This window comes from Hyperolius riggenbachi, chromosome 1 (assembly GCF_040937935.1).
Source record: "Hyperolius riggenbachi isolate aHypRig1 chromosome 1, aHypRig1.pri, whole genome shotgun sequence".
NCBI classification, from domain to species: domain Eukaryota; kingdom Metazoa; phylum Chordata; class Amphibia; order Anura; family Hyperoliidae; genus Hyperolius; species Hyperolius riggenbachi.
In genome coordinates this window covers 442,762,233-442,780,469 of record NC_090646.1, presented here as the reverse complement: position 1 = coordinate 442,780,469, position 18,237 = coordinate 442,762,233, and the positions used below count along the sequence as shown (strand labels likewise).

The following is an 18,237-nucleotide window of genomic DNA, read 5'->3' as shown; positions in this document are numbered from 1 at the left end:
GAAACTCCCATTCATAATAATAAAGGACTACTGTAGGGGGAGGGGGAAAATTGAACTTACCCGGGGCTTCTAATGGTCCCCCGCAGACGCTCACCGATGTCCCCGCCTCTGGTTCACTTCTGAAATTTCCGACTTTAAAGTCTGAAAACCATTGTGCCTGTGCAGTCGTGTCCTCGCTCCAGCTGACGTCACCAGGAGGGTACTGTGCAGGCGCAGACCGTATTGGCCTGCGCAATACACTCCTGGTGATGTCAACGGGAGGGAGGGGCAGTGGATTTCCGACTTTAAGGTCTCAAATTACGAAAGTGAATCGGAGGCGGGGACCAGAGCATTGGTGAGTGGCTGCGTGGGCACAGGACGTCTGCGGGGGACCATTAAAAGCCCCAGGTAAGTTTAACTCTTTTCCCCCTACAGCAGGGGTCTCAAACTCGCTGCTAGCGGGCCATTTGCGGCCCTCGGTACAATATTTTGTGGCCCGCGCTGGCAAAAGCATAAGAGACATGGAAGCGAACTATTTTTCCTTATAGTTCACTTCAGTGCTCTCAATTAATCCGCCGCATCCCCGCCGCTAAACGAGGGCTGCAGAGCCCCCAAATCCCCCGGGCAAACATCCACGACTGCGCTGAGGGGCAGAGCTTCCAGTTGCAACTCTGCCCCTCCTGATGTCAATCGCCACCTCTCCCCGCCCCTCTCTGTGAAGGAAGAGTGAGAGGGGCGTGGAGAGGCGGCGATCCGCCGCGATTGACGTCAGGAAGGGCAGAGCTGAAGCTGAAAGCTCTGCCCCTTCCAGGAAATGCCGGCGGATTGTCCCCCGGGCGTTTCGGGGGCTCTGCAGCCCTCGTTTTGCGGCGGGGACACGGCGGATTACTTGTAATGGGAGCACTGAAGCAAACTATAATGTACAATAGGCAAAATAGTTCACTTTTTTTGTGAAATCCCTTATGCGGCCCAGCCTCATCCTGACTTTGCCTCCTTCGGCCCCCAGGTAAATTGAGTTTGAGACCCCTGCCCTACAGTATTCCTTTAAAGAGAGTCTGAAGCGAAAATAAATCTCACTTCAGACCTCATAAATAGCAGGGGCATGTGTGCCCCTGCTAAACCGCCGCTATCCCGCGGCTTAACGGGGGTCCCTTCACCCCCAAATCCCCTCGGTGCAGCGGGGGAGCACTTCCTGGTTGGGGCAGGGCTAACCGCCACAGCCCTGCCCCACGCGCGTCTGTCAGCGCATATCTCCGCCTCTCCCCCGCCCCTCTCAGTCTTCCTTCACTGAGAGGGGCGGGGGAGAGGCGGAGATGCGCCGCTGATAGATGCGACTGGAAGCAGGGCTGCGGCGGTTAGCCCTGCCTCCAGGAGCGACCAAATGTACGACCAAGTCGTGCAGGGGGGGATTTGGGGGTGAAGGGACCCCCGTTTAGCGGCGCGATAGCGGCGGTTTAGCAGGGGCACACGTGCCCCTGCTAACTTTGAGCTCTGAAGCGAGATTTATTCTCGCTTCAGAGTCTCTTTAAGTTTTCAAATTGGTTCATGAGTATTTGCCTTGGTTCGCAGTGGGTGTTGCGTTCCCTGTAACAGGGACTCAGGGCAGTTATACTCCAAATTGCAATTTGGAGTATCTATTAAATGCTTTTTTGTATGAAATAATAGAATTGTGTTTGGTCTACTAGGGAGGTAAGTCCACCACTACCTCCTCTTTTAAACAGTTTTTAACACGGTTTCATCCTATTTTGGCACTTCTGTTCAAGCAGCTACACCATATAATCACAAAAGATTGGCCTGGATGCTTTGAAAGAAGCTATCAGCATAGCTGGAATAACAGAGCTGTCAGGGGAAAACATATAGGACAACTTGTGTCCACAAGGATCACAACACTACTAGATCACAATCTACACCTAGTTTAGTCATGGATGTGCAATATAAATGCACTTATCTGTTATTTGCTTTGAAGTACCCAAATCGGTGCTAACTAAACTCCTGCAATGGGGAGGATTCAATAAGTGACAGGAAAAATGTCATTCGTAAACAGTGGACAGCAATTTTACCATCGTTTATGGCATCAATGTAATATACCACAATGCTATGTATATAACTCACATGCTGCAGTATGGGCGCATATATTGTAATGCGCGTTATAGAAGGAACGCATGCATAGTGTGAGTTGTCTGTGCACAGCAATTTTACTGTCATTAAGTGGACCAACCCCATGGTGTGGATCCCAGTTGAACATAAATGGGCATAACATAAGCTTTGACAGCAAAATAACATTGAAATCTCTGGATATGGTTCGGAGGGCTATATAGATGATTTGAGTCCCCAGACTGGCCATGGCTTCTCAGGCTGGGTGTTGGAATATAGGGATTGATGCTCTCTCCCCTCCTGTTTAGCCTATTTTGACAATCCCCGATGTATGATCCCAGCTGGGCCCATGGTTGCCTTCATTATTGTCAATGTTTTAGGGGGAGGCATTATCCTATTTATTGTTCTTTTCTCTTTTTAGTAAGCCCATATGTTATCTATGGTACGCTGCTTTGTTCTAGCTAGCTGTGCTGGTTTGCAGCTTTGCATTATACAGGGTTTCTGCTCAGAATGTACGCTTATTGTACTACTGTGTCCGTTATTTACTGCCTTGTGATTTCATGCCAGGTATGGCATTGTTTGTGATTGTCTTACTTCTGTTTATACTTTTTTTTTGAAAATTAAAGAATCTTTAAAAAAAGAATAGTGAAGAATGGTGTAGTGTTTGTATGTGCTCCCTGTAGTTGCAGAAATTCCTCTTAGCATTTTACATGGATGAATAGTGTACTGGTTAGAGACAACACCTTTGCTAACATATAGGCTTTTTTTCTCCTAGGATTCCTCCTAGGTCATATATTCACACTTTACTTACTTGTTGGTGGCTTAAGGCATTTTAGTAATAAATACTCAGAATAACAGTGTTTTCACCTACTTTTTCAATTGAAGAGTACTGAACAGGGGCATACCAATAGACCCTGCAAGGGATGCCTCCACAGGGGGGCCCAGAAGCCACAGGGGGCCCCATGGGGGAAAAAGTTTGAGAGACTGACAACTAAGGGCATGGAGAAAAAACTTATTCTACTCTGGTACCATTGTTATGTTGACTGCATGTGTCCACCACACAGATGGAATCATACACACTTTGGAATTTGTACACTGTCTCTGCTCCCTAGGGTTCGTAAAAAAACATCTGTCTCACACTGCAGCAGAGTTCTGATGACTTCATGTACAACTTTACAAACAAAGGAGTCACAGTTGAAAAAAAGTTCTAGACCATCCCTCAGAAGAGATTACTAGATTCTTATCACACACAGGCTAGTGATCTTATGGTGTCTAATTACTGGACAAAGTGGAATGGGTAAGATTGATGTCTGACTGTCTGCTGCCTCATTGAGAGCTTGTTATCTCATACTGAGTACAATATCCTGTAATTACAGTATCAATCAGTGACATTTTGAATGTTTTGCCAAAGTTACAGTAAATACAATATCTTATGTTCAGCATGTCATTGTTGTTCCTCCATATAGCATGTGCTCTCATGAAGTAAAATAATACGGCTGTGTGTGTATGTATGTACCGGGAGCAGAGCTGCATTGAGGGACTTGTCGGCTGCAAGGGGCTGGAGGAAGCCCCGGATAAGTAGATCTGGGGGGTAGCATAGATTGTCTGACATTTCGGGTCGGGAAATCAAGCAGTTTCAGTATGGCCACAAGATGGCAAGCTGCGTAGTAACTGCACTACCACAGAGAAGCAGTAGCATTGTAGTAGTATTGGGAAAACATACAATACACAACACTATGGGCAATTTGCAAATCCCCTTTTCTCCTAAAATTTCTCCTAGGTGAAATTTTCTCACCTTTGTAATAAAATAGCTTTTAGGACACTAGTAAGCAAGAAAATACTAAGAATAATTTTGACAATACTTTTTCACCTACCTTTTCATACTTTTTCAATTGCAAAGTGCTTAAAAGTTAGTTAAAGCAGAAGATGAAAAATTATCTCCTAAGAGGAAAAAAAAAACGGTCGATAAAGTGAATTGCATATGGCCGAAATACAATTCACTTTCTCCTGTTTTCTCCTAGGAGATAATTTTTCATCTTTTGCTTAAAGGGATACTGTAGGGGGGGGGGGGGTCGGGGGAAAATGAGTTGAACTTACCAGGGGCTTCTAATGGTCCCCCGCAGACATCCTGTGCCCGCGCAGCCGCTCACCGATGCTCCGGCCCCGCCTCCGGTTCACTTCTGGAATTTCTGACTTTAAAGTCAGAAAACCACTGCGCCTGCATTGCCGTGTCCTCGATCCCGCTGATGTCATCAAGAGCGCACAGCGCAGGCCCAGTATGGTCTGTGTCTGCGCAGTACACTCCTGGTGACATCAGCGGGAGCGAGGACACGGCAACGCAGGCGCAGTGGTTTTCTGACTTTAAAGTCAGAAATTCCAGAAGTGAACCGGAGGCGGGGCCGGAGCATTGGGGAGTGGCTGCGCCAACACAGGATGTCTGCGGGGGACCATTAGAAGCCCCGGGTAAGTTCAGCTCATTTTCCCCCGACCCCCTACAGTATCCCTTTAAAATAACTTTTCAGCACTCTGCAGTTGAAAAAAGTACCAAAAATTAGGTGAAAACTACTGTCAAATGATGTACTTTCTTGCTTGCTGGTGGCTTAAAAGCCATTTATGGATAAGATGTGATAATATCACCTAGGAGAAAAAGTGAATTGCATCGGGCCTAATGCCTCATTTTCCACTATAATCGTTTGAATAATGTTCAGCAGCATACTATATACAAAGCCTGTCAGGCCACAGCAGGAAAGAGCATGGAAGAGATAAGACTATCTTGTTACTACATGAGGCAGCCTTCCTGCAGGACACCACACACTGCTGGAATGATGCTAGCCTGGAACTGGTTGCCGCTGGCACTGTGAGATGCTTTGTTTCAGGTGTGAGGACCGTCACATACAACACAACGGTTTCGTTACACTGTTCATTTATTGCAGATGCAAAATGACAATGACCCCAAAGTGCACATTTCAGCCTCAGCTATTTAAATTAAAAAGTACATAAAAACACCCCCCTTTAGAAGGACAGGTTCCTACAGAATAAAAATCTTCAAATACTATCTATTTAGAGACCTTGCGTTCTGAACACAGGATACAAACTACAATGTCAAACAATATTTCGGGGTAACAAGTAGACCTGGTCAAAGAGATGCTAATAATGCCAGCTGGCATGCAGATTTCATGCTAACTGTATGCAGCTTGGTAACGGACTAGTCCAAATGGAAAGGAAGGTCCGGAAGCAGCATTCAGTAAGATGGAATTACTAGCATCACATTGTTTGATTAATTGGTATGTAGCATAAACAAGCCCTACGCAGCCTGAATGGCGTTCTGTAGTGGTTGACATGCAGCTTCGGTTGTATATTTGGGCAGCAATGGACGGTACTAACCTATCAGAATTGATCTATCAGTCTGCCCACTCTATTGCTACAGTTGGTCTGTTGTGGGTTGAAAAACCCAAATGCTTTATGTGAAATATAATGAAGGCAGGCAAAACATTAAAAGTCTTGCTCACACAATGGAAAAGTGTGGTTGAGAATCCCCCCCCTCCCCCCCCAGGCTTCAGAGTTGCACCAGTACGGATGGTCAAATTTATGCAGCTTGAAAATGGACCAATCATTTTAAACCTTCATGGGACTTTATTGGCCCATTTTTATGCTGCATTTTTGCACATTTGCATACAAAATTTACATAATCCTGTGTCAACTCAGAATGATTTGCAGCTCATCGACCATCCCAGCCACTAGTCTCTGATCAGCATAAGATGCAAAGTGGTGGTGATCATCAGGGTGAATAATAGGGAAGAGGACCGGGAAATTCTTGTCCAAAATGGTCCCTCCCTTACCCATCACCAAAGCTATGTGAAGTGATGCCGGTGACTTGGACAGAACTCCTGTAGCCAAAAGGCGAGTTATGTGAAGGCCCACTGAGGAGGCATTCTCTGCAGGGTCACTACAGCATTAGGAAGGACTTCGGACAATACTACCAGTTGCACACTGAAGAGTGAGGGGAGTATGAAGTGATCTCCCTCGGGGTGCGTACTGACTGTATGACGGAGGCTATGCTTTAAGTCACTTTGGGGTGTATGCAGCAAACTATGTTAAGGAGAATCACATGCGTAAAGTCTTCCCGCATGTGGAGTAGAGCATAATGCATTGCTTTACACACGTAATTTGGCTTAATGCAGTTTACTAAATACACCCCTTCAAGGGATATCTGTAGGGGGGGGGGGGGGGGGGGGGGGGGGGAGTGCCCCAAATGGATACTCACTCTAATAGCAGGAAGCCTCTGTTATCCAGATGCTTCCCCTGTCCTTCCCCATCAGTCCGTTCCAGTGCAGCATCCCCAAAAGACCATCAACAAGCTGTAGTCGATAACTCATCCCAGTAACACAGACGCGACTGAGCTTGGCTTTTTCCATCAAAGCCAGAGTGGGTCTGTGCCACCATGCAGGCACAGCGTTGCCACGCCGCGGAGGTCTCTGCGCTGGAATGGCCTGATAGAGGACGCCTCTGAAGGCCGTCTCCTCCAGAGGTAATTATCAAACCTTTTTTTTCTTTAAACAAACCTCACAGGTTTGCTTTAAGTCATGCCTAATAAAGTGAAATATGGGTACCGCAATTGCTAACCTCTTAAAAAAAATAAAAATAAAAATGTATTAAAGCTAGATTTTTCATTGTAATGCTGAATGTCAGTTACAAGAAGTACTACCCAAAGGGACACAGAGAAAAAGCCAGGGCTAGCAAACTCATCAGGTCAGCAACAGTAACCCCTTTGTTCCTGTCATGACCGTTCCTTAAAGTAATCCTGTATAGAGAGGGATATGGAAGATGCCATATTCATTTCTTTTTAAACAATGCATTTGGCCTGGCAATGCTGCTGATGCCACTTCTACTTTAAACCACTGACCCAGAAATGGTATGCAGATCAGGGGTTCTCACAGTGGCTGCCTGCCTGTTTTAGGTGCGTGATACAGACACTTGTAAAGCCAGTAAAATCAGCAGAACATACAAGCAAGTGGTATGGTTTAAAGCAAATTATGGCAGCCTCTATTATCCCTCTTAGTATAGGGTCACTTTAAAAAGGCCAGCAAAGACTACAAATAAGAAACAAATTCCCACTTACAACTGATAGGTCATAAGACACTAACACCTTTGTGTAAAACAATTAAATTAATGGCCTATGTGCTTCCCTTACATTAACTTATAATAATATCACAGCCAGAAAAATGTGCAAAATTCAAAGAAGATTAAATAGCATTAGCAAATAAGATTAAACCACACATTAAAACATGACAAAGGAGTGTGCAAAGGAGTGTTGAAACAATGGGGTTTTGTTGGCGAGGTGTACATCTACACATCTGTAGCTTCACAGAGATCCTTCTTGGTGTGTCCTCTGTGCCGTCCAGTGGCAGCCCAGTTCCTGTTGCTGGAAATGGCTCACTAGTTGCTAGAAATCATTCTGACCACCTCTGGAAAGGTTTGTGCTGTACATACAACCTTAACAAGTCCATTGTGCAGTCTCTGTTCCGACTATTGATAGCTAGTCCATGAAATAAATAAAAAGGTGCAAGTCCCTAAGATCTGGTCCCTCCTCCTTAGGGGATCTATCCTCCTGAATTATACTTGTAGCAATCCTGAGATTCTGTTCCTTTATTCCCAGGAGATGGCTATGGTCGTGGTTTCTTAACATACTGATATTTACGGTACTTGGATCAGCTTCGTCCAATCCCAATCTGAGGGGAAGCTAAAATCCTCCATTAATGGCAGAGGGGTCTCATTAAACCATTGTTTACCAGCAGGTGTATGGAAACAGAGAATACTGGCTCCAGTCTGACATGCCACTGTGTGGGTGGTTCACAGGTCCCTGTGTGCCAAAGTCTGATGGGTAGGAGTAGCCCACAGGCCGATACTGCCCTTGTGTAGGAACCATCCACTGTTCTGTGGCATATGGGCTATACATGGGACCACGCAATGCCTGCCTTGTACTTGTGTCCAGGGGAATGTTCATGCTGCCAGGGCGCTCCTGTACAGAGTGCTGTGGAGGAAATGCTGAAAGATGGCTGGCATCAGATTCTGGCACTGTGGCCACATCAGGAGTGAGGCGTCTGCCTGATACGTTATCCAAATGGCCTGAAAGTGGTTGAAGGCATCGTCTATTGGCGCTCCTAGAAAAATAAAAGGCATTATTAAATGGAGTCCTTTCAAAAAGACAGCTTTTTCAACCGAACTATAACACAGTAAACAGTCCCATTATCCCCACTTTCAAGCATGGCATGCAGTTTGGATAATGTGACAGCGACTCTGCGATATACAGCTTTGCTTTAAAAGGGCACCCAAAGTGTATAAAAGATGCCAGTATAACTTACTTGGGGGCTTCTTCCAGCCTCCTGAAGTCCTCCTTGTCCCTCGCTGTCATTCTGCTCTGCTCCGTTCAGCAGCAGTGTCCTTCTGAAAGCTGGTCGACTCTGCCAGTCGTAGGCAGGTGTGCATGCGTGGCCCCACGCCTCCTCGATCGCACTTCTGTGGCCAAGAGCATTCTGCGCATGCACATTTTACAAACTGTGCCAACACAGAACACTCCTGGCCATGGGAGCTTGATCACGCATGCAGCCATCAAAAGGCCATTGCCGCTTATCAGAGGGTGGAATGATGGTGAGGGCACAGAAGAACTGCAGAAGCTGGAAGAAGCCACAGGTAAGTTCATCTGGCCACTTATTTCATTTAAGTATCCATTCAAAAGGATTTAAAAAATTATTTTATATACAAACTGGTACTCTTTACGGTGAATTCATGATTGTGCCTGACAAATAAATCAGCGTAATACCAGATTACTAAACTGTAGCTACAACAAAAGCTAAAAGAAGGAAGTAAGAAAACATTGATGTTTACCTATATAGGAAGCTGGAGGACAATGAGGGAACCTGCTGCTCCTGCTGTGGGGACTCTGTCAGCTCCGGGGAGTTTGGAGTCAGGGTCAGACTTCCATCTTGCTCTGCAACCCAGTGGGAATACATCCCTACTGGAACCACCCCAGGCTCCTCCTTCACACGAGCAACTTTGCTGCTAACTGCAAGAAAATAAACATAATAAAGGTTTTACAAGACTGAGCGTAACCAAACATCTCCAAGTAATTCCATCAGTTAGGCGACTAATGCATCCCCTGTGACATTACCTTCATCTTCTAGATCAGGGCTGACCTCCCACTTCTTTCTTTTCAGACGCCGGTTTGGACTCTGTGGCAGCAGCCTCAGCAAATCATCTCTACAAAACAAACATTCAAGTCAGTGTTCTGAGCAGCCAGAATGTCTCTGCAGGTGCAAAAAGTACATGACAGCTCTACCTCTTCAGAGACTTTATACAAACAACCCCTTGCCAAGACCTCTGCTATAGCAGCCATAATATGGCCCTTAATATTACTTGATTTGCAACACTGATATCACAGAGATTCATTCATAATGATCAAATCTGACAGACATCAATGTTGCAACATGGCTGCCTGGTAATCATTTTGATAAATTTATTGCAGAAATCGATTGAAACCATCCATCCAGCATGCTGGAAGTATCTCGCTTGACAGCGCTCGGTTGGGTGCACGGTAGTAGCAGTGTTTGATTTCCCAACGACCGAGGTATTCCCGACCAGTCTCCCCCATATGTAATATGTACCCCCAGATGCGTGGTGAGTGTGCAGTGTAGTTTTGGCCACTGCTGTGGAGTCGGTACAAAAATCATCCGACTCCTCAGTTTATGAAACCTCAGAGTACCCAAAATTGCTCCAACTCCGACGTCTAATATTTACAAAGGCTATGGACTTGGATCAAAAATCTGACTCCGACTCAGACTCCTCAGTTTATTGAAACCACTGACTCCAAGTACCCAAAATTGCTCTAACTCCACAGCCCTGGTTTTAGCTCACCTCCTATGTCCCATTTCTTCTCTGCATTGCCGCTGCTAGTCCTGTGACCCCCATCGCATGTACTGACCACATGTGACGGGGTCACTGGGTACAGGCCCCGAAGTGGTAATGAAGAGAAGACATAAGACATAGGAGGTGGTGTGCCAACAGACAGGTGAGACAAACACATTGCACCTGGGGGGCCGGCGTGCGGAGGCAACTTCACAGATTACATGCTGAAATCCTTTGGAAATCTGTGTGCACTACACAGGCAGCAATAGATCCCTCTATGATCAAAATAGATCAGAAAGGGATTTATCTGATGATCAAATCTACTGCACCATCTGCCAATGTATGGGCACCTTCACTAATAATGCAACTGCACACCGTACAATTTTCACAGTTCGCCAAGAGAAATACAATGGCAGCAAAAAGGAAAAAAACCTGTAAAAATTACCATCTGGAAGAATCAATGTTTTTGTCAAAAAATTCAGTCAAAACCAGAAAGCTCTGCTTGCTGTAATCCTGTTGTGTGGTTCACCTGACTGAACTAAAATATTAGTCCTATTCCAGCCTCATTTATGCAAATGTGTGTGAAATATATCATTTGCAGTGTACAAAAAAAGTTTGCTTCAAAAAGTAAACCATTTTCACAAGATTTATTTCCGTCATATCTAGTTGGCTATTTTTGCAAAGGTGACTTCTTAGTTAATTTCATATGCAGCTTGGTTAGACTGAATAGCAGTATGTACTGTCAAAACTCCTACCCTCTTCTATCCTCCCCCCACATGAGCTAGGAAAGTGCCTGGGGTCGGGACAGCTACAGCCAGTGTTTTCCTGTGTATGCAGAGCTGACCCCGCCCACAGAAACTCCCACTCTGATTGCAGCTGTATCCTTTATGCATAGATCTGGGAGTCATGTGACTGACTCTGCCAAAGATAATTAATGTGAATAGCAGCAAGTTTGAAAACTGTGTGAGTAATGGCATAGCCCCCTATTCACCTTTACTAGCCATGGCAAATCCAGAAGGGGGAGCTAGGGCTTTAAAAGTGCTTACTGAGAAATCAAATAAGTCTATATAGCAGCAAAGTAGATTGCCTTATGAAATGTACACACCTCTTATGGCCTCTTTCCTGCTCCCTAAATCCCTTGGCAAATGGATTGTGATCAATTTTCAGTTTTGTGATCTGCAGAAAGACAAAAGTAAATCATTATGAAAAATGCCGTAAAATAAGCCTTACCCTCAGAGGAGCTCACAGTTATAATAAATAGCAAGTAGCCTAGATCAGTGTTTCTCAACATTTTATTGGTATGTACCCCCTTTTAAAACCCTGTACTCACCAAGTACCCCCTAGCATAGTAAACATTATCACAAGTACCCCTTGACAAATATATATATTTAATCCTAGTACATGATAATTAGTTCTAAACAATTTCCAAGCATTTACTATTGCTTTTAATTAGCTAAAACACTAATTTGGTGTTATTTAAATAAGATTTATCATTTTCTAAAACTCTAAATTTGTTATTCTTGGTTAAATATATCAAGCCCAAGTACCCCCTGGAACCATCAGAAGTACCCCCTGGGGTTTGCGTAACACACGTTGAGAACCTAGGGCCTAGATAAAACAATGCACTGCATAATCAGCCAGTCCAGAGTGCCATTCAGTTCTTCCTGATAAAAGCTCTCACAAGAAAACCGCACTCCAATCCAAATGACAAAACCAACGATTTATTGTAACAAACAGAACAACAATGCCCATAAAGTACAGGTGCTTGAAGCATAGAACACTACATATAAAAATGGATGCAATACCATCCGAATAAAACAGTACGACTCCTGCATCTGCATTATGCGTACAACACGCGTGTTGTAAATACAATAAAGGTTACGGCAAAAATCCAGGTTGCATTCACAACACGAGTGCGTTATTCGTGCAACGCAACTTTGCTTAGCTGTTTCGAGACACTGTGGCTCTGGCGTTTTAAAGACTAGACCCCAGTTTTCCCCAAGATTTCAGCTGTGATGACTGACTGGCTCACAGTGATCACAGGGTAATTGGCTCCTGACCAGTGCACAGAGCCCAAATTTCATTAGACAGCAACGGGAGATTGAATTCTACTCCCTAGCAGGAGAGGCTCCAAATAGGGTGTAGATTTCCATCATTTGCTTTCGCAAGAGGTTTAATACCCGAAAAGTTGTTGTGCATGGCAATTTTTCTACAGTTTGGTAAATATGTTCCGTAGTGTTTACTTTAAGGACATTGAAGGTAAATAAATAATATGAAGCTTTACTTACCTGGGGTATTTTCCAGCCCCTAGAAGCCTGTGTGTCCCTCACTGCAGCTTTTGTCTTTTCCAGCTAGCAGTTCTGAAATGGATTGCCAACATCTGCGCATGTGCATGACGCTTGTGCTCCTGGCAGCAGTGGTGCACGCACCCACGCATGTGCAAAAGTCACTGACTTGATGGGTCAGCGATCAATTGAGGAACTGACAGTGGGACCCAGGAGAAGACTGATGCTTCAGCGAGGGACACACAGACTTCTAGGGGCTGGAAGAAGCACCAGGTAAGTAAAGGGGTTTATCATTTCTTTACCTAGGAGGTTCTTTAAATGAATAAAAAACTGAGCAAACTAAATCACTCAAACACCACATATACATTCTGGAGCGAACTACAGATTTATGTCACCTGGAAAATATATTTTACGATTTGCTCAGGTGACAGTGTGCCACAAATCACTGTACAGACCTGCTGGCATGACTCTATACAAAGCAACACGTACTGTCCTACAGACAGGGGAGGAAGGACAAGTAGAGGATGTCCTAATGTTAGGAAACAGAACTCTTCTGAATTAATCCAATATATATACTTTATAAATCAATACATAGTATGGGAGACAGCTGAACTTCAAGTGGCCGGGGATGGAGGACACCTATATAAACAGTACACTGTCACCAGAAGAGATCATGATCTATCATTTAGGGTGCAAGAGGGCTACTGCTTTAGGTTTGTTATACGCAGGCAGTGTTCTAGTTACCTTGTCATTCTGGTAGGCTGTGACTGCAGTAAACTCAGTCTCCGTGAAGCTGAACACCTGCAGAAGTCCCCATCGGGCATTGTATACATCATCAGATTGAATGACATGGAACCGAGGTTTGTACCGGTGCATAGAGTGCAAGATGATCTGGACAGAAAGAGATACTTGAATAAGACCGCTATACACAACATGTTCTTCAGGCACTTTTCATTCCATATAGAATTCTTACATGTCCATGTTGGTCTAACGTGTTGTTGGTCAGTTTCAGCTTTTGGAAGCCAATGGCATCTTTCATCCAGTGTGCCCCGGGGGCTGGAGAGTCACTGTGGACATAAGTCCTGCATGGAGGGGGCGGCTCTGCTTTTCCTGCTGCCTCCCACTGATTCTTGTTCCACTGCCGGGAGGAAAAATACATACTTTAATAAACTGCAGAATTCTAAAATATATTGTCTTTGATAACTTATGCCAAAATCTTGCTCAGCAATTGCTAAGTAAATGTAACTGAAAAAAACCTCTTTGAAGACTATCTTACTATTGTGGAAGTTTGGGTACAAGCATTGTATAGACACAATGATCAGCAACTAGCTCTATGGAGAGGGGAGGCGGAACAGGAGGGGCCAGGCTGCAGGAATTGGCAACAGGAATCAAGAGTACAGTGTTAGGCCCAGTGCACACCAAAACCGCTAGCAGATCAGCAATACGCTAGCGGTTTTGGGAGCTGATTTCAGAGCGATTCTAGGTATGTTTAGAGAGGTTTTCTAAACATACCTAGCGGTTTTGCGTGCGTTTTTGTGTAGCAGATTACACATATTGTTACAGTAAAAGCTGTTACTGAACAGCTACTGTAACAAAAATGCCCGGCAAACCGCTCTGAACTAGCGTTTTTCAGAGCGGTTTGCGTTTTTCCTATACTTTACATTGAGGACGAAACGCTTCCGAAAACCGCAAACGCGCAGCAGGAGGCGCGTTTGCGGCTTGACAAAAACCGCAAACCGCCGGTGTGCACCATCCCATTGCAATACATTAGACAAGCGTTTTTAGAGGCGGATGCGGCCGGCGGATCGCTCCAAAAACCGCTCGGTGTGCACTGGGCCTTAATCACGTCCACTTAGAGGCAATTATGGTGTTTCCTGCCACAGGTAAGCAATGCTGAAGCAGGTAACTTTGTTGCATGGCGCTTAGCGCAGAGCGCCGTCACAGCAGCGTGCCCTGCATAACAGTTATTCAGAGCTCCAGCGATCACCACACCCCAAATTACACCTCCCTCCGAGTAGCTACAACTCAGAGGGGGAATAGTATTTAACGCCACCGGGGAGTTTAGCGGCAGCAGGGAAAGGCGTTGTTCGGCTCACCCTGTGCCCAACTCACCGGCAGCCGTACTTTATGTATGCAGCAATGCTCATCACCCCCCCCCCCCCCATATTTTTCAATATGTTTAAGTTTAAGTAGAATTTGTATTAACCACCAAGTTCCTCATATTTACCTTATATCGGCAGTTGTCCAGAGGGACAAAATCCACAAGAACCACATATTTGCTGTAGGGCTGAAGCCCAAAGAGTCGGATTTTACACTGTGGGAACATCCGCCTGTGGAAAAAGAGGGACACTTATTAAAAACTAGGTAAATATTGCTGCCATTTGAATTTTACCAAGTGAGTTAATAGTTAACTAATAATTCTATAACACCTTAAATCTGGACTCCCAGCTGTTTTCCAACCAGGGACATAGCAATAGCAACTGCTATGGGGCCCTGGAGAAAAGGGGGCTCAGATGGTACATGGTGTGTTACTATTAACTTTGCTTTGTTGCTCCACCCGCTGACTTTGTCTCAATGCTCATGGACTATACACAGTGGCCTCAATTCACTAAGCTTTATCAAACACTTTATCAAACGTTTGATAATTTACCTCATGGATAAGCTCTAACTTTGAATTCACTAAGGTGTTATATATTTATCGAATGTTTTATCGATAAAACGTTCAATAAATCTATAACAGCTTAGTGAATTCAAAATTAGAATTTACCCATGAGGAAAATTATCAAACGTTTGATAAAGTGTTTGATTAAGCTTAGTGGATTGAGGCCAGTGTGCATTGCATGAGAATGTAAATTGCCCAATTAATTCATATTCATAGGGTAGGGACAGGTAGCATTGCTCAAGAGTGCCTAGATACGATGGTGCCACAAAAAATGTGCTATAGGGCTCCATAATGTCTAGCTACGCCACTGTTTCCAACGTACATTGTGATTAATTCTACTTCAATTAAAACGCAAAAAAAAAAAAAATCAGTGGAAAAAGATATGTGGGTTGATTTAATAAAAGCCATTAAAAAATTGCTACTTCTTGCGTACCATTGAGACTCCCATTTTATCCATGTAATGTGGTTGTGCCACTTGTGTAAGGCTCGCTTCTCTGCTGGCGCAAGTACCAGTAACATTTCCTTTTAAACAGTAGTAGTTGCCTGGCAGCCCTGCTGATCCTCTGCATCTGATACTCTTAGCCATAGACCCTGAACACGCATGCAGCAGATCAGGAGTTTCTGACATTGTCAGATCTGACAAGATTAGTTGCATGCTTGTTTCTGGTGTGATTCAGACACCACCACAGCCAAATAGACCAGTAGGGCTGCCAGGCAACTGGTACTGCTTAAAAAGGAAAAAAAAATAAAAATAAAAATAAAAATAGGACAGCCTCCATATACCTCTCACTACGGTGGTGCTTTAAGCTGGCCATACACAGGTTAGTTTTCAGTTGAAATAAGCAGATCATCCAATCCCTTCACTGAATAAACCACAAGTCAACAATTTTTAAATCCCAATGACCAAATCGGCTGTGATCTGTCAAGTGAAGAACTGAATGAAGTTGGGTCAGTCAAGTGTAATGAAGGCGCAGGGCGAAGCTGAAAGGCTCACCCAACTCCTGCAAAAGTCCCAGCAGCGTTAATTACCATTTCCCCTCCAGGCTTCTGTGGACTCAGTAGTAAGACTTAATTCAGCTGCCAGCTATTGCTGTTGGACAAAATATGCAGCTATTACAGTACATTTGGGAACCGTCTTCTGACGGCGCCCAAATTACCATCTGAGTGCCGCTATAGCCTTAATTCACTTGACTAAGGGTCAGTCAAGTCGGAAAATCTCTGTCAATAGTACAAGAATCAAATGGGTAAAGTAGACCTTTATCTACACTACATTCCTGTGTGATGAAATTTAGGAACGTACACACACACCGACCCTCAATGCGCTTTTCTCTTGGTTGAGACGCCCTCACTACAGAATCAACTGTATAAGACTCCGGTTCACATCAGAGCCGCATCTCCAACAGCCTAGCGCACAGTAAAGTATTTTTTTTCTATAAAAAGGTTATTATGCTGTTGCTCATCTTTTAGAGCAGAGAGAAAGTTCTGAGTTCAGGTCCGCTTTAATTAAGATGTCTGCTTTAAGGGCCCTTTCACAAATTGCAATCTTGATCTGGTTACAATGCTTATGCGATTTCCTCTAGTGTACGAGAGATTATGGGTGCGATTAAGATTCTAGACAGGAAAAAATAAACGTTTTTCTAATGAGAGATTGCAAAGCAATTGGCACAGCACTCACTCCCATTCACTTACCCCAACCGCAAGCACAAGAAAGGGGCAGCAGGCACTATGCTTGCAATTGGGTGCAAAACAATCACATTGCATGTGCAGGGCACCACGTATACTATGTTATTCAGCCTTGCAATCGCCAAACTGCATACGCCTTGAAATGTGGATCGAAGCGTATGCCATGTGGAAGGGCCATAAGAGTTCAAAACTTTTGCCTAGGTCATATCAGATCACAGTGAGGGTTGCTGGCATTTTGGTGACGCAGTGGTTATGCCTGCATGTACCTTCCCACTGTCTGCCAAGAGCAAACTGACCTGCTCTTAAGGATTGACCAACTGTGAATGCCTACACACAACTGCCATCAGAGAACCACCAATCTACCAACCTATAGCCACATACATACATATATATAAGTGTGTCCTTAATGGCAATACTGGCGTTACAGCTATTTGCAGTGTTCTTATTCCCAGATGAACTGTCAATGAGGGAATAGTCAACTGCTTGCTAGACCAGGCTTTTGTCAACCCTCCATTCTCTGCTATTAGTTGGGAAAAGACTGTAATCCTTAGCCAGATCATGTCCTGGATGCAACTACAATGTCACAGAATTCACAAATGCTTCAGCACCCCTTGCCACAATGTGACCTGACTCAAGCAAGGGTTGCACACACTAAAGCCTGGTACACATTCCCAATTATACCATTTCCATGTAGTATGAGAGCTTACCTAGACAATCTCGTTATAGTATTCAAAATCTGTTTGCCTTCATACTACATGGCGGTAGTAGAATTGGCCAGTGATTGACCAATCAAAATTGGATATTTGTACCAGGCTTTACTCTCAGACTGCTTTTACACCACACCTGCAGCAGTACCCTGTCTGCAGCATTTAGAGAATCAAAATGGACAATGTACAACACACTCCTATGTTCACATGGACTTGTTCACACATGTCCGGTGTGGTTCCGTGTGCTGCAGTAAATCAATCTCAATATATACAGATGAGGTTTGAGCAGTCAGTGCCCCAGAACACATAAAACACTCACCTGCCAGACTTGGTGATTATCATCTCCGTGCCTTCCTGGTGGAATTGTTTCCATAATTCCAAGTCCTCCAGGACTGCAGTCACATTGCTGGACAAGTAAAGGGGATCGTGGCTGGTGGCACAGTCCATGTCTGAAGTCTTCCTCACATCTACGAAGGAGAAACAACATTAAAGGGCCACTATCGCGAAAAAGTTGGCAGTTAAAATCTGACAGAACCGACAAGTTTGAGGCAGGGGTCACATTTACCGGCTTTTGTACGCGTTTTCTGCACAGAAAAACTGACTTCAACTGAGAACTCATGTTAATCAATAAGCAAGGTCACACTTTAATGCAGATTTCGCATGCAGAAAAAAAACTGACATCTTGCGCAATTTGTCAGTTTTCTCTATAAATTACATTAGCTGCTGTAAGGCAGGGGTCACACTTGTCTTTCAGTTTTCTGCAAAGTGTAGAAACTGAAAGACAAGTGTGACCCCTGCCTTAGACCAGTCCATCTCCTCTTTGGGGATTCTCAGCGTTTTCTTAGTTTTCAACAGCATTTCCTGAACAGCAGTTTAACTGCCAAAATAGTAAGATACCAGCCAGCCTTCCTACTCACTTGCACAC

General features: G+C 44.4%; 1 protein-coding gene across 2 annotated transcripts; it reads right to left on the bottom strand.

Moving 5' to 3' along the window:
• Positions 1–7,256: 7,256 nt before the first annotated feature.
• On the bottom strand, positions 7,257–17,988 carry LOC137519282 (T-box protein VegT-like). Of its 2 annotated transcripts, XM_068238206.1 has the most exons (9): positions 17,878–17,988; positions 17,632–17,779; positions 14,488–14,590; positions 13,234–13,398; positions 13,005–13,151; positions 11,081–11,151; positions 9,242–9,330; positions 8,959–9,136; positions 7,257–8,234 (listed from the first exon to the last, which is right to left on the bottom strand). In XM_068238206.1, the coding sequence occupies exons 2-9, from the start codon at positions 17,757–17,759 to the stop codon at positions 7,859–7,861; spliced, it is 1,257 nt and encodes a 418-aa protein (XP_068094307.1). In that variant the 5' UTR covers positions 17,760–17,779; positions 17,878–17,988; the 3' UTR covers positions 7,257–7,858. The 2 variants fall into 2 exon arrangements, with proteins under 2 accessions (XP_068094307.1, XP_068094318.1); XM_068238217.1 differs by lacking the exon at positions 17,878–17,988 and having other exon boundaries at positions 17,632–17,836.
• Between the last annotated feature and the right edge of the window lie 249 nt (positions 17,989–18,237).

Bases quoted from the DNA above. Each gene is read 5' to 3' on its own strand.
- LOC137519282 (XM_068238206.1), bottom strand. From the start codon at position 17,759: ATGGACTGTGCCACCAGCCACGATCCCCTTTACTTGTCCAGCAATGTG. The intron at 14,591-17,631 runs GTGAGTGTTTTA...CTTTTTCCACAG, and splicing joins ATAATCACCAAGTCTGGCAG to GCGGATGTTCCCACAGTGTA. The intron at 9,137-9,241 runs GTAATGTCACAG...ATTTTCTTGCAG, and splicing joins CCCTGATCTAGAAGATGAAG to TTAGCAGCAAAGTTGCTCGT.